At 38.5% G+C, this 14,066-nt stretch overlaps 1 protein-coding gene across 8 annotated transcripts in view; it reads right to left on the bottom strand.

Annotated features, from left to right (window-relative positions):
• Window positions 1-14,066, bottom strand: part of DPYD (dihydropyrimidine dehydrogenase) — a 656,679-nt gene that overhangs the window by 345,930 nt on the left and 296,683 nt on the right. For all 8 annotated transcript variants that reach the window (XM_075131606.1, XM_075131602.1, XM_048859648.2 and 5 more), the window contains 2 exons: window positions 4,596-4,792; window positions 267-348 (listed from right to left, as the gene is read on the bottom strand). In XM_075131606.1, the coding sequence (XP_074987707.1) occupies window positions 267-348; window positions 4,596-4,792 (279 nt within the window). The remainder of the gene's footprint in view (window positions 1-266; window positions 349-4,595; window positions 4,793-14,066) is intronic.

The raw sequence follows: 14,066 nt of genomic DNA, 5'->3' as shown, positions 1-14,066 counted from the left end.
GCAATTTAGGAATTTGTTTCTTACAGACAATTAATCACATGCAGGCATGCCAGATGAGAACTATTGATTGCCCTTTTCCAAACTAGTGGCATTCAGACAGCAGACAGACAAATGCCCTGAGCAAGAGGAAGCATCTTCCTGCCTCTGCCTAGTACAGCTTTTAATTGTTCTTCACTAATGTGCATGACATTTTGCTGTTAATCTTTGACAGAGCTCTTGCTCCTTTTTCTTTGAGCTATACATAGGCAGATTATAGTTTTCATTACCTTCACTCCAAGGTCCTTCATAAGCTCAGCTTCGAAATTCACTACATCATACGGCAACCGGAATTGAGGGATTTCAGACGTACTAGAAAAAACAAAAGAGACTGTGAAACAATTGACAGTTATTAAAGAGCCAAGGCTTTTCAGTTACTGAACATTAAACACATACTGTGCAAATCTTGTGAATTTTGTGTCCGTACAAAGATGATTTTCAAGTATTTAACAGAACTGTGAAGGAACATGACTCATCTAATTAAAGAGATTCAGTATTGACAAACCAAAATTATCCACCTCGAAATAGGAAACAAAAAATTATTTTTTATCCTTTTTTACATAAGCCCTTTTCTTGTTAACAAGAATTCTAAATACTGTTTAACGTTGTCCAGTGCTGTTTATTGCATATCTCTGTTAACCAGGAACTACAACCAGTTGGATAAAGAAACCAAGAGGTTGATCAGTTTCTCAGTGAATCACAACTATATTCCTACATCTTCTTCAGTAACAATATCTAAAGAGAACTACTTTTGCTTTCTATAAAGGTTAAAAATACGTCACAAGAGGTTGTAACCATCAATAGCTAATCCTTTTCTATATTTATAAACACATTCTATGCTGAATGTGTCCACCTAACAGAGAAAGATTCTAGCCACAAATGATGAAGTTACCCAATAATTAATAGTCAAACTTCCATTTTTTTTAAGTTGGATGTCTAAATTATTTTCTAGTCAATGCTGGGCACATTTCACCCTCCAGTTATATTCTACACATTCCCTTACATTCTAATACAGTGTACGAAGTCAGTTATTTGAAATAGGGTCTTATTCCAGACTCACGTTTACTATTTAAATTAATGTATGTTCTTACTTTGTTCTTTTTTTCTTTTTTCCTTTTTTCAATGAGGGTGTTGAAGCCTTCTTCAGTGTCCGAATACCACAGATTTACTGCCCCAGGGGTATTAATATATAGGGCCAGATCCTCAGCTAGCATAAATCTGCACGGACTTTGATGGGACTATCCCAATTTATAATCAGCTAACAGTCTGGCCCATTAAGTCTAGTGAAGGCCATTTTAAATGTCTTCATTCAATAAAGATAAAATGATACAACATCCAGAAGGTGAAAGATACTCCTAAAGCTTCTGGAAACTAATCTCTTGCTAAAATTAATATAGTTATAATTTCCATAACAAAGCCCTCGGACAGAAAGATTTGTAATGGCTCCATTTTACATGTTATTATTGGCCACTCCAACCCCTTTACATCTAACTCTGATTCATTGGCAGATTTCATTTATTTTAAGGCTTGTCAACCATAAATACATAGCAAAAAAGTTGACTTCACTACTTTTTTTTATGGTTTCAAATACTGACCAGCTTGATGCTCTTCTGCCCAGCATGGAACTAAAAGCATTCTATATTTCAAAAGTATGTGTCATGACAATGCAACTTCATGTCACAGTAAGAAAAGAGTGGGCCAAGACAAAGGATAACGAAATAGAGATTCAATAAAGAAATCCATTAAAATAACAAAATCTTATTTCTCAACCTATAAATATATTTGTTGAAGGCCTTTCATTTTCTCAAATATGAGAGAGGCCCAGTATACCACTGGTAGTATTCAGTAGCTGTCTCTATTCCCAAGAATATTTTCCTTAATTGCTTTAAAAAGGAGAGTGTGTGTGAGAGAGTATGTGTGAGAAAGAGAGAGAGATCAATACTGTTGCACTTTGATGTTATAGAAATTGGAATAATCTGCTGTCTTTCTCCCAGATAAATATTCTTCATACTAACTATAATCCTGATATACATGGGAAGAACATGCTCAGAAAAAAAAAGAGCCTAAAAAACCACCAACACTGCATCTATAAGGCAATTGATTCCAAATACAAAAGTAATTTGGCCTTTTTAGCCATTTTGAATTATTTACTAAGTCACTTAAAACAGAATCCAGGGCAGTTGAATTTGTTAAAAAAATATTAGCAAGGTACTGTGGCCACAGTTACGGGTGACAGCTCTCAGATTAACTTCCCTTCTAAACCAATGTCAAAGTGAGATAAAAGTAGTTAAGGCCATGTTCTGTCTTTATTCCAGATGTGGAACTCCCATTAAATGTCAATGGGTGTTTTGCACAAAGAATGAGAGTAAAGCATCGCCATGATTTAGGGCTGCTACTGACCTTGTGATCTTCCAGAATGGAAAGTGGATGAGAAGATCACGGACCACATGAGAATGGGTGACTCCTCAAGTAAGGCCTTTTGGAAGGGGGCAAGGTGACTGAATGAAATTTAAATTTAATTCACTAAGAAATGTAATGAATGGACACAAAGTAAAGTTCACATTGCTCAGATTACATATACATTGATATACATTTCATAACTGAAGAAAGGATTACTTTAAATTAATAACAAAGTTGCAGCATTGAGCACAAAGTAGATGTGAATTGTCAACAGAATAAAGTGATAGTGTAAGAAACAGCCTTTTTTAAAAAAGTGACTAAATTGACTTTCAATAAAATATTTTTAAAAACCAAAACATTCTACTTCATTAAGTGGACAGATACATCTTGCATAAACTCTGCAATCCCCTATGGCAGTTGATGTTAGTAAAATGAGTCTGTGCGGTGAAGTGTCTATAACACAATCAGCTAAATTAACACTTTTGATAATTAGGCAGAACAGTTTTGAACCTAAATGGAAGTCATCAGCTCTACTTTTCTAGCATTGCTTAACTCTCTGTAACCTCCAGGGATTAAGTATTTGACACCGAGGATCAAATTCATTCTGGTGTCAACTCCATTAACTTCAGTGGTGTTGCACCAGGGACAGATTTGGTTCTCCTTTTTTACACTTCACTGTGTTTTTTTAGATGTGTGATATTTTACTTGTGTGTTGACATTACATTTAGCCAGTATTCAAATTCTAATATATATTAACACACATTTAGAGGTGCCACCAGTCTTGGAAGACATAATCACAATTACAGTCATAATGAGAGAAATTCATCCCTCAGTGCAGAGCACCTGTTAAAATACTTTCTGTGTCGTGATGGTGTAAGTGATGTTCTAGTGGTGCAGAAAGATTGCAGTACTGCCCTGCACCCACTGAAGAAATGGATTCTATCCTTCTATTGTATAGTTACTTGCAAAAAATCCCATTTACTTGGGCTGTGTAAAAGGCTGGGGAGATCAGGTGTGAATTTCACCCTTACAGAATGATTTATGGAAGTTGTAAACACAGATTTCACTCCAACTGTATGTGATGATTGCTTTGTGTTTATTTTCCTGTATACTTGCATAGGGAACTTCATAAAATCATTCTAAATTTAGAGATTTCCACCACATTAAAAATGCTTTTAAATTATGTTAAACAACTCTATTCATTATTGCACATGGTAGAGCTAGAATCACAGCAATTCATCAACCTTTAAATATAACTTTTGGATTTGGGGAGGCTGTTCATTACTAGATTTTCTAAAGGATTCATCTGGTAATACCTGTGAATACTGCAGCTTTGTATTTTACAGAGCAGACTAAAAGTGGGTAGAGAACACCCATTCAGTATTTCTCAGAATCACCACACAGAAGTGGCTACTCATGGCTGTCAGAAGTAAACAAAAGATATTTTGTGTCTTGGATTACCATTTAAATGAAAAGAGATGTGACGTTAATCTTTTTAAAATATGCAGACACAGTGGGCCTGATTCTTTGTTCTTTCAACTGGTGTAATGGAGTGAAGAATCAGGCCATTTAGCATGTGACATTCTAATGTATTAAAAGTCTGAAACACTGTACATTGTTGTTTACTAATGCAATAAATGAGCCATTAAAATAGTTAACATTCGGCCATTTACAGCCAAAATTTAAAAAAAATGTACAGCCACTTTTTGTGCAAGCTTCTGAGCAAAGCCTCATATAAATGTACAGCTCAAGGATTTGCATACACAGATACTGATGTGATTGTCCAACCTCCACTGGCAAAAGTGTGTATGCCCTTTTGAGAAGGCAGATCTCAGTTCCAATTCTTTTCATACCTCCATGGCTAAATGAAAAAGCTGCAGATGTGAGAACTATGTTTCCCTTCATAACAGTCATATATTAGTCTACTTTTTAACATAATTTGGTTCTTTACAGTCACTGAACTTGAATGGAATTTTCGAACATGTGCAACTAAGGACAATATTTAACATGGATGAGGAATGTTGTTTGTTTGTTTTTTTAAGTGAATCTTTAAAATTTGTCATTATCTCCCCTGAGTTTCTGGTTTGACCAGAGGTGAACAAACTGTATTTCATATGCTACCCACAACCATAGGAAACACCCATTTGCCCAGTTTTTACCTTAAGCCACCAATGTATTCCTGTTTTTCAAATATGGTGATGTCTGAGTAACCTAATCGAGCCAAAAAAGAAGCACAACTTATACTTGCAGGCCCAGCACCAAAGAGAGCTATCTTTGCATGGTAGGCTTCAGATATCTTTGCTGGGGGAGGTAAGAAAGGGCTTCTAATCTGAGGAATATTCATAGCTTTGAACACCTGAAAAGAAATACATTTAAGTAGTTAAATACTGTACAAAGACAACCCCAGTATTCAAACTTTATTACAAATGGCTTTAAAATACTGATCACAGTGTAATTTTCTGCTAGTATTATTACAATTTTTTTATTTCAGTCCATTAAAATAGACGACCATTATATAAATGCATACAAATGTTCATTTGGAAAAAATTGTCCAGGGAAAGTGATTTCTTATGGAAAATCTTCCATTGCACAGCAGATAGACTCCTCCTCCCGTCTCCAATTTGCCAGTCAATCGTGCCTGTCTGAAAAGTTACTCCCCTAGCTCCCTTCACCCTTTGTGCACCAGTACAGCTCAGAGCAGGATTTAGTTATCAAAGACTATATCAATATGGCAAACACAATTGCAGGATGTTTTATAATAATCTCCCTTGACTCCCCATCCCATGTAACCTTTCATGTTACAGCAGCATAGTGTTCTCAGTTTTAGTTTCTTTAGGGGTTCTTTTTGGTCTTTACAAAGCTACTAATCTGGGGTGAGATTCTCAGATGGTATAAACCATCATAGCTCTATTGGCACCTTAAAAGGACCAAAGGACATGACCATAAAAGGAGACATTATTGGAGAAATTAGCAATATGTCAAACATGCTCAAGCTTCACCACTTATTTTTCCCTTCATAATATCAAATTTATAATAGTAATAAGTAGGGATCCTAGAAATGCATTTGCCATGGAAGAAATGCGGAATTTGCAATTTTTACAGAGAATCTTTAGTTTTTACATTTTGTGAAAAAATAAAAAACATACAGTAGAACCCCATGCCACCAGTGCACACACAGGGATATGGGGATGCTTCAGCCCTGTACTGTGGGGCTCCCACTATCAGATTTCATTTTAATAGCAGAAAAACATGGATTTTTATGGTTTTTAGTGGAGAATTTTGGTTTTTTTGATCATGGAAAACTAGGATACCTGGTAATAAGATACCATGCATGGAATATTTCTTTATTTCATTTCTCAGCGGATCAAATCACTTGGCCTTCAGCCTGATACTTTATACTTCCACCAAAGTCATACAACAATAAAAACTAAAACACCTGGAATTACTCTGTTTGCATGAGTAATTAGAAAGTAGGGGAACCCAAAGATAATAATATAGTGTGCAAAATTAAATATAGCCTGCATTGATGGAAAGTCTGCACAGAGTCCCAAAGTTACTTTAGGATTGAGATTTATGGGAAACAAAATTCAGGGATGGAGAAAATCCCCACCTGAGAAGGAGAACACTGAAAAAAAACAAAAGATGTGGAGCCCCTTGCTGTTGTGCCTCCTTCAAAACAGGGTCCAGATTAGCCTTATTGTTAAAGAAAAATGTTTTTGTGATTAATGCACTAGATGGAAACTCAAGATCTGTCTCTGCCACAGAGTTTCTGTGTGTCTCTTGGGCAAGCCACATAGGTCCAGATTTCAAAGGTATTTAGATGTCTAAAGAAGTAGACAGGCATCTAGTTGTGTTTTCAAAAGCTCCTAAGCACTTGTCTATTGATTTTAATGGGAGTTAGGTGCTCTTGAAAATCCCATGTGGTTCTTATCTGCTTCTTTTGGTACCTAAAGACCTCTGAAAATGTAGGCTTGAGAGCCAGATTTTCAAAGATGATCAGTGATTTTCGGTGCCCCAATTTGGGGGTCTCTAATTTGGGATAACTTAAATGGGACTGATTTTCAGAGGTCAGGTGAGAATTTTCTCTAATATTTAGGCCAATGGGGGTTGCAAGAAGCAGCGCAGACCGAGGGATGTACTGGCTGCCGCTTCCCGCAGCCCCCATTGGCCTGGAATGGCGAACTGCAGCCAGTGGGAGCTGCGATCAGCCGAACCTGCGGACGCTGCAGGTAAACAAACTGTCCCGGCCCGCCAATGGATTTCCCTGACCAGCCACGTGCCAAAGGTTGCTGATCCCTGGACTAGATCATTCACACCTAGCAATCAATGACCAAGAGGAAGGAGGTTAACCCCCCTCCACACACACACACATATACAGTCTTAGCAGGGAAGCAGAGCAGAAAACAGCTTGAGAACAAAGGGTGGAGAGATGATCGGCAATGGGAAATGAGTGGACTTCTGGAAGAGGCTGGCTGCTTTCACCTGGGACTGACAAAAGGGTCAGAGAGAGACTGATGCAGTAATGGAGCCCATTACCAGTTGAGAGAGACAGAAGCGGTATTGGAGTCCATTAAAGCTCAGTTGGTGGATGGCTCTGGCTTGGCGAGATGAACTATGTCTTAACCTTCATTTCTATATGCTAATCTAAGGACTTTCCAATGCTGTGTTCCATTTGACTAATAACCCCTACTGTTTTGAAAACACTGCCTGGTGTCACTGCAAATATGCATTAGTCCCTGAAGAGTGCATAAGCCTACGAGGAGGAGCCTATCTCACTTGGACTCACTGGGCAGAGCTCACAGTGTGAAGCAGGAGTGCTTAAGCCCAGAGGCTTGGTCTCTGAGTTCGGGAGGCAGTGTGGCCTACCCTGAAGGAAGATTGGGGCCCCTTGGAGGGTCTGGCAGACTGAAGGGGTTCCTGTTTAAAAGCTGGGGCATAGCACTGATTCTGGGGTCTAGGACAAAGCCACTAGCAGTTATAACTGAAAATATCACTTAGGCAGTTATTTCTTTACAATGAAAAACATCACAAAGTCTGTTCATGCTTCACATTTTTAAACAGTTTAAATCAGATACAGAGACAGATTCTAGATTCATTGGAGCAGATTCTGCCTTGCATGACCACAGAGTGTAACAGCAGGAAGAAGGACCCTCTCTGCCTTCTGCTGACTGTGTAAGGACAAGGCAGAATTGCAGCCCCTAAGCATTTTCCATGTAGCATCCTGCTCTTGCTAGCTTGTGCATATGGGGAAGGGAGTTATAGCTCCATTCCATCTCTGGCACTTGTGGGGCATTTTGGATCCCAGTTCTGTATCTTGGTAACAGCACTGCAGTCTCGTACATTTAAAATGGGTGCAACAGTTTTTGCTGCCAATGAAAAAATCTCAGTGCATCACACTAGAGAGAGCCCTGGGAATCACTCTGCTTTTCTAAGGGAGAGCACCTTTCAGTATTTCCCAGGGGCAGTACAGCGCCATATAACTCCCAATGCATGGCTGTGCCCTACAGGCACCATCTAGCCCTTTATAAATGTATACTGTTAATAAACTCATTACCATAAGTGTGGGTGACATCTAGCACAGTCTCCTCAGAAATGGGGAAGTGCATATTCTTTTCAAGTTAAAGTTTGGCACAAACTTATGAACTGAAATTTTCATTTATGGTTTGAATGAACTTTCGTTTTCTTCACACTGACTTGAGAACTCTCAGCTAGGTAAACCAATGATTAAAAAACAAAAAAAATTACCAGCCTTTGTAAATTGACATTGCATTTTAACAAACTGCAAGAAGCAAGAGATAGATAATTGTTTAAAAAAGAATCATTTATATCTGACAACTCAATATGGGAGGGTTTAATGTGGTTATTAATGGATTTCACAGGCTGAAAAGCTTACATTGTACTGTGAAACCAGACTGTGTTAACTAAAATGGAATAGGATTTTTTGTAAAATGTGTCCTTTATTAAATTCATATAGAAGGAGGTAGCGACTTCCATGATATTACATTTCCATTAGTTTTTATATATTAAAGGCACATGCACTTGTATTAGAATGCTAGTCAGTAATATAAACTATGTACCTAGCACAATTTAATGTATAAATTATGCAGTATGTATATGAAAATATTATTCAAGTACATTATCTTTATTTTTAAATACATTGTTCAGCAAATGGGAGCACTAACTGAAATGGTATAGACCTACGTCAGACTCATAATCTAACCAATTGTTATAGTAAATGGTGGAGGGGGTGGAAATCAGGTATTACTGCACTGTTAAGGTTCAGAAATCAAGCAATCATGCAGGAAATTCTAAAAGTTAAGTCTGAATGCACAACCTTAATTCTGTCTCGTTGTGCATAGGCTAAAACTGCCTTACACAGTGGAGCCTGCTATATCTTGCCATCTGGAGTTCAATGGGAGTTTTGCATTTTAAGGCTGTTAAGGCCCATAGTGTGAAAATTGCAAATTGCTTCAGTACATTTCAAAAAACTTTCACCCATTTTACAGTGAAGTTTCACTACATTATAATTCAAGAGATTAAATTTCACTGGGTTCCACTGTGCAAATCCTATTGGAAGGTAATTATTTCTCCATACCAAGTAAGTGTAAAATACCACCTTACACGTGAATACCATCTCCCCTTCTTCCTCTGCCCTGACTGTGCGCAAGTTATAAAGAAATTTTATGACTACCTTGGCAAAGAGAGGTAAAGTGCAATCCTTAGTAGGACTTTTACCAGTCAGGGATTTTCTCTTTCCCTTGTAATCTCTAACAAATGCCGTCCTGCTCTCCACACTCCCTATGCATGTTTGTATCTGCATGAAGAATTAAAACACTTCCTCCCCCCACTTCTTTAATGCATTTCAGCCATAGGTCTTGGCTGTTCCTACAGCAAACTCTGATCCTCCACTGCCCAAATGAGAAAAACCACCTACCCAAGGTTACACAGTAGGTCTGTTGCAAGGCCAGGGTAAGAATTCAGGTATTCTGATTCCCAATCCATCATCCTAACCACTAGGCCATATTGCCTCCTTATCCATATATTTCAAAAGGGTCACACTTCAACTCCAGGTTCTCTTCATGCATTACTTTTGTGTATATACAAAAGGTTGTGAACCAATTCTCTAATGTGCTTTTCAGCTTGAGTTTTCTGGGTTTGTCCAATTGTCCTGTTCTTTCTTCTCCTTTTCACCATTTTCTCCCCCCCACTCCCCAAGAAAGGGTGAAATCATCCACATATTTTCCCTTTCAAAATCTCCATTACAGCCTCACCTCAAGGGCTCTATCCATTCCTGCCCATGATCTTGTGATATCTAATGCCACCATGCTTTGAAGGTGCGACTTTAAATTTGGCAGAGAGGTAGCTTTGGTGTAAGGGATGTATCTTTTGCTGTCCATTTGCACATGCTCAGTAGCAATTTACTAGACTTTCCACAAAGTTTCCATCTTCATTGGGCATTTTCCAGCCCAAAGCTGCAGGGGGGCTGAGCAGGATTTTCCCTGCAACCGCAATTTCTGACTTCTCCATGCCATACCGGGTCTGGGCCTAGGCTCTGAATTGAGAACAGGAAGCCTGTTTTTCTTGTGCTCTCACTGTCCTGACTCAACCTGTTCCATCTTCAGAGCAGAGTTTGAATAGTGTGCAGCGTGGGGCCACAGACTGAACACTGAGGATAAAACAAAACATTGAATAAAACTCACTAAGTGAGCACTGTCATACTGTTCTCTGAATGAGGCACAGTTCTTGGGGGAAAAATAGTATGTGATCATGTAAGTAAAGACAACATTACAATGCCGACATAGAAGGGGGCTGAATTAAGGTTGCATAGCCAACTTAAATTTTGGCATTTCTAAACTTTTGAGCGCTTGACTTTGTAACCTTAATAAAATTATTTTTAATGTAGGTTTGTGTGTGTGCTATAATATAAACTGAATATTCTTCAATGCTTGTAATAGCACACATGCATTATACAACTGTAGCCTCTAATGTACATTCAGTGTTAATTTATACCTCAAACTGTTCATTTTATGCAAACTATGAGTAATTTTCTAGTTGTCTATTACATTTTATCAGTTTAAAGAGTTAATTAATTTCTAATGTATTTTAGTACAAATTTTTCTTATAGTCACTATTTTCAATTCACAGAATGCTCTTTGTATTAACAACAGCAATGTTGTGAATTGCAAATCTGGATTAGGCAGCTCATTTCATTTCTAGATTTACTATTCTTAGCAGCACATCTGACACATAAACCAACACAAAGTGTTGGGGAAAATCACAGCAACAATGCTTCCCATAATCTACTATAATTCCAGAACAGCTAAAATTAATTTATTTTAAAAATGAACAAAACTGAATTAAAATGAAAAATTGTTTTGGGTAGTTTTATTGTTTTTAGTAGTTAAAAATCTAAAATGAGAAAACATATTCCAAACTTGTAGTTAATTCGTAAGAATCATAAGAACATGAGAATGGCCATACTGGATCAGCCCAGTATCATAGGCGCTGACTCCGTGGGTGCTCCAGGGTTGGAGCACTCATGGGGAAAAATTTGTGGGTGCTCTGCACCCACTGGCAGCCAAGCTCCCCACTCCTCGCCTCCTTTCTCTCCCCCCCACCTCCCAACGTGCTGCATCCCCACTCCTTCCCCTCCCTCCCAGTGCTTCCTGCCACCCCGCCGAGGATGGTGGAGGGGCAGGAAGAGGCGGGGCAGGGGCGGGGGGGGTGTCGAACACCCACCAGGTAGAGGGGAAGTTGGCACCTATGCCCAGTATCCTGTTTTCCAGCAGGGTCGGTGCCAGATGATTTGGAGGGAATGAACACAACTGGGCAATTTATCACAACCCATGTCATCCAGTCCCAGATTCTGGCAGTCAGAAGTTTAGGGACACACCATCAGGGACACACCCTGACCATCTTGGCTAATAGTCTTTGATAGACTTGTCCTCCATGAACATATCTATTTCTTTTTTTGAACCCAGTTATACTTTTGGCTTTCACAACATCCTCTGGCAATGAACTCCACAGGTTGACAGTGCATTGTGTAAAGAAGTACTTCCTTATGATTGTTTTAAACCTATGTCATTGAGCGACCCTTGGTTCTTGTGTTATGTGAAGGGGTAAATAACACTTCCCTATTCACTTTTTGCCACACTATTCATGATTTTATAGACCTCTCTTATATCTTGCCCCCCCCCCCCCCGTTGCCTCTCTTTTCTAGGCTGAACGCTCCTAGTCTTTTTAATCTCTCCTAATAGGGAAGCTGTTCCATGCACTCAATCATTTGTGTTGCCCTTCTCTGTACTTTTTCCAATTCTAATGTCTCTTTTTTGGAATGGGGTGACCCAAATGACACACAGCATGCAAGATGTGGGGTCCCATGCATTTATTTAGTGGCATTATCAAACTCTCTCTCTTATTATCTATTCCTTTCCTAATGGCTCCTAACATTCAGTTAGCTTTTTTGACTGTCACTGCACATTGAGCAAATGTTTCCAGAGAACTATCCACAATGAATCCAAGACCTTTTTCTTGAGTGGTAACAGCCCATTTAGACCCTCTCATTTTGTTTGTATATGTGGAATTATGTTTTCCATGTGCATTACTTTGCATTTATCAACACTGAATTTCATACGTCATTTTCTTCCCCAGTGACTCAGTTTTGTGAGATTCATTTATAACTCTTTTCAGTCAGCTTTGGACTTAACTATCTTGAGTAATTTTGTATCATTTGCAAATTTTGCCACCTCACTGTTCACCCCCTTTTTCAGATCATTTAGGAATATGTTGAACACCACTAGTTCCAGTACAGATTCTTGGGGGACCCTGCTATTTACCTCTCTCTACTGTGAAACCTGACCATTTAGTCCTATGCTTTGTTTCCTATCTTTTAACCAGTTACTGATCCGTGAGAGGACCTTCCTTCTTATCTCATGACTGCCTAATTTGCTTAAAAGCCTTTGGTGAGGGACCTTGTCAAGGCTTTCTGAAAGTCCAAGTACACTATATCCACTGGATCCTCCATGTCCAAGTTTGCTGATGACCATAATGAATTCTAATAGACTGGTGAGACATGATTTCCCTTTAAAAAAGCTGTGTTGACTCTTCCCCAAGATATCATGTTCATATGTGTGTGTGTGTGTGACAATTCTGTTCTTTACTATAGTTTCATCTAATTTGCCTGGTACTGAAGTTAAATGGTTTGTCATTGTTAGGATCACATTTGAAGTCTTTTTTTTTTTTAAGTCATCACATTAGCTAATTTCTAGTCATCTGGTACAGAAGCTGATTTAAGCAACAGGTCACATATCACAGTTAGCAGTTCTGCAGTTTCATATTTGAGCTCCTTCAGAACTCTTGGGTGAACACCATCTGGTCCTAGTGACTTACTTCTGTTTAATTCATTATTTTGTTCCAAAGCCTCCTCTACAGACACTTCAATCTGTGAGAGTTCCTCAAATTTGTCACCTGAAAGGAATGGCTGAGATGTGGGAATCTTCCTCACATCCTCTGCAGTGAAGATCGATGCAAAGAATTAATTTAGCTTCTCCACAATGGCCTTTTCTTCCTTGAATGCTCCTTTAGCACCTTGATTGTCCAGTGGCCTCTCAAATTGTTAGGCAGGCTTCCTACTTCCGATGTACTTAAAAAAATTGTTGCTGTTAGTTTTTGTGCCTTCTGCTAGTTGCTCTTCAAATTTCTTTTTTGCCTGCCTAATTATACTTTTACACTTGACATGACAGAGTTTATGTTCCTTTCTGTTTTCCTCAGCAGGATTTGACTTCCAATTTTTAAAAGATGTATTTTTGTCTCTAGCTGCCTCTTTTACTTTACTTAGCCACGGTATTTCTTTTTCTGGTCCTGTGCTGATGTTTTTTAATTTGGGGTATAACATATAGTTTGAGCCTCCATGATGGTGTTTTTTTTAAAAGTTTTCTTGTAGCTTGCAGGCATTTAACTCACTACTGTTCCTTTTAATTTTCATTTAAATATCTTCCACATTTTTGTAGTTACCCTTTTTGAAGTTAAATGCTACTGTGGAGGGTTTCTTTAGTATTTCCCCCCTCCCCAAAGGATGTTATATTTAGTTACATTATGGTCACTATTACCAGGCAGTTCGGCTATATCCACCTCTTGGACAAGATCCTGTGTGCCACTTAATACTAAATCAAGAATTGCCTCCCCCCTTGTGGGTTCCAGGACTAGCTGCTCCTAGAAGAAATTATTAATGCTGTCTAGAAATTTTATCTCTGCATCCCATCCCAGTCAATGGGGGATAATTGAAATCCCTCATTATTTTTGCTTTTTCTGTTTTTGTAGCCTCTCTAATCTCCCTGAGCATTTCACAGTTACCATCACCATCCTGATCAAGCGGTTGGTAGTATATTCCTACTGCTATACTCTTATTATTCAAGAATGTAATTTCTAACCATAGGGATTCTACAGTATTGTTTGATTCATTTAATGTTTTTACTTTATTGGACTCTATGTTTTCTTTCACATATAGTGCCACTCCACCACCAGAAGAACCTACTCTGTCATCCTATATATTTTGTACCCTGATGTTACCATGGCCCATTGATTATCACCATTCCACCAGACACTCAAATTCACCCATCTTAATATTTAGA

This window comes from Caretta caretta, chromosome 8, assembly GCF_965140235.1.
Source record: "Caretta caretta isolate rCarCar2 chromosome 8, rCarCar1.hap1, whole genome shotgun sequence".
Lineage (NCBI taxonomy): Eukaryota > Metazoa > Chordata > Testudines > Cheloniidae > Caretta > Caretta caretta.
The sequence above is the reverse complement of the archived record's forward strand: the minus strand, read 5'-3'. Positions and strand labels throughout refer to the sequence as shown.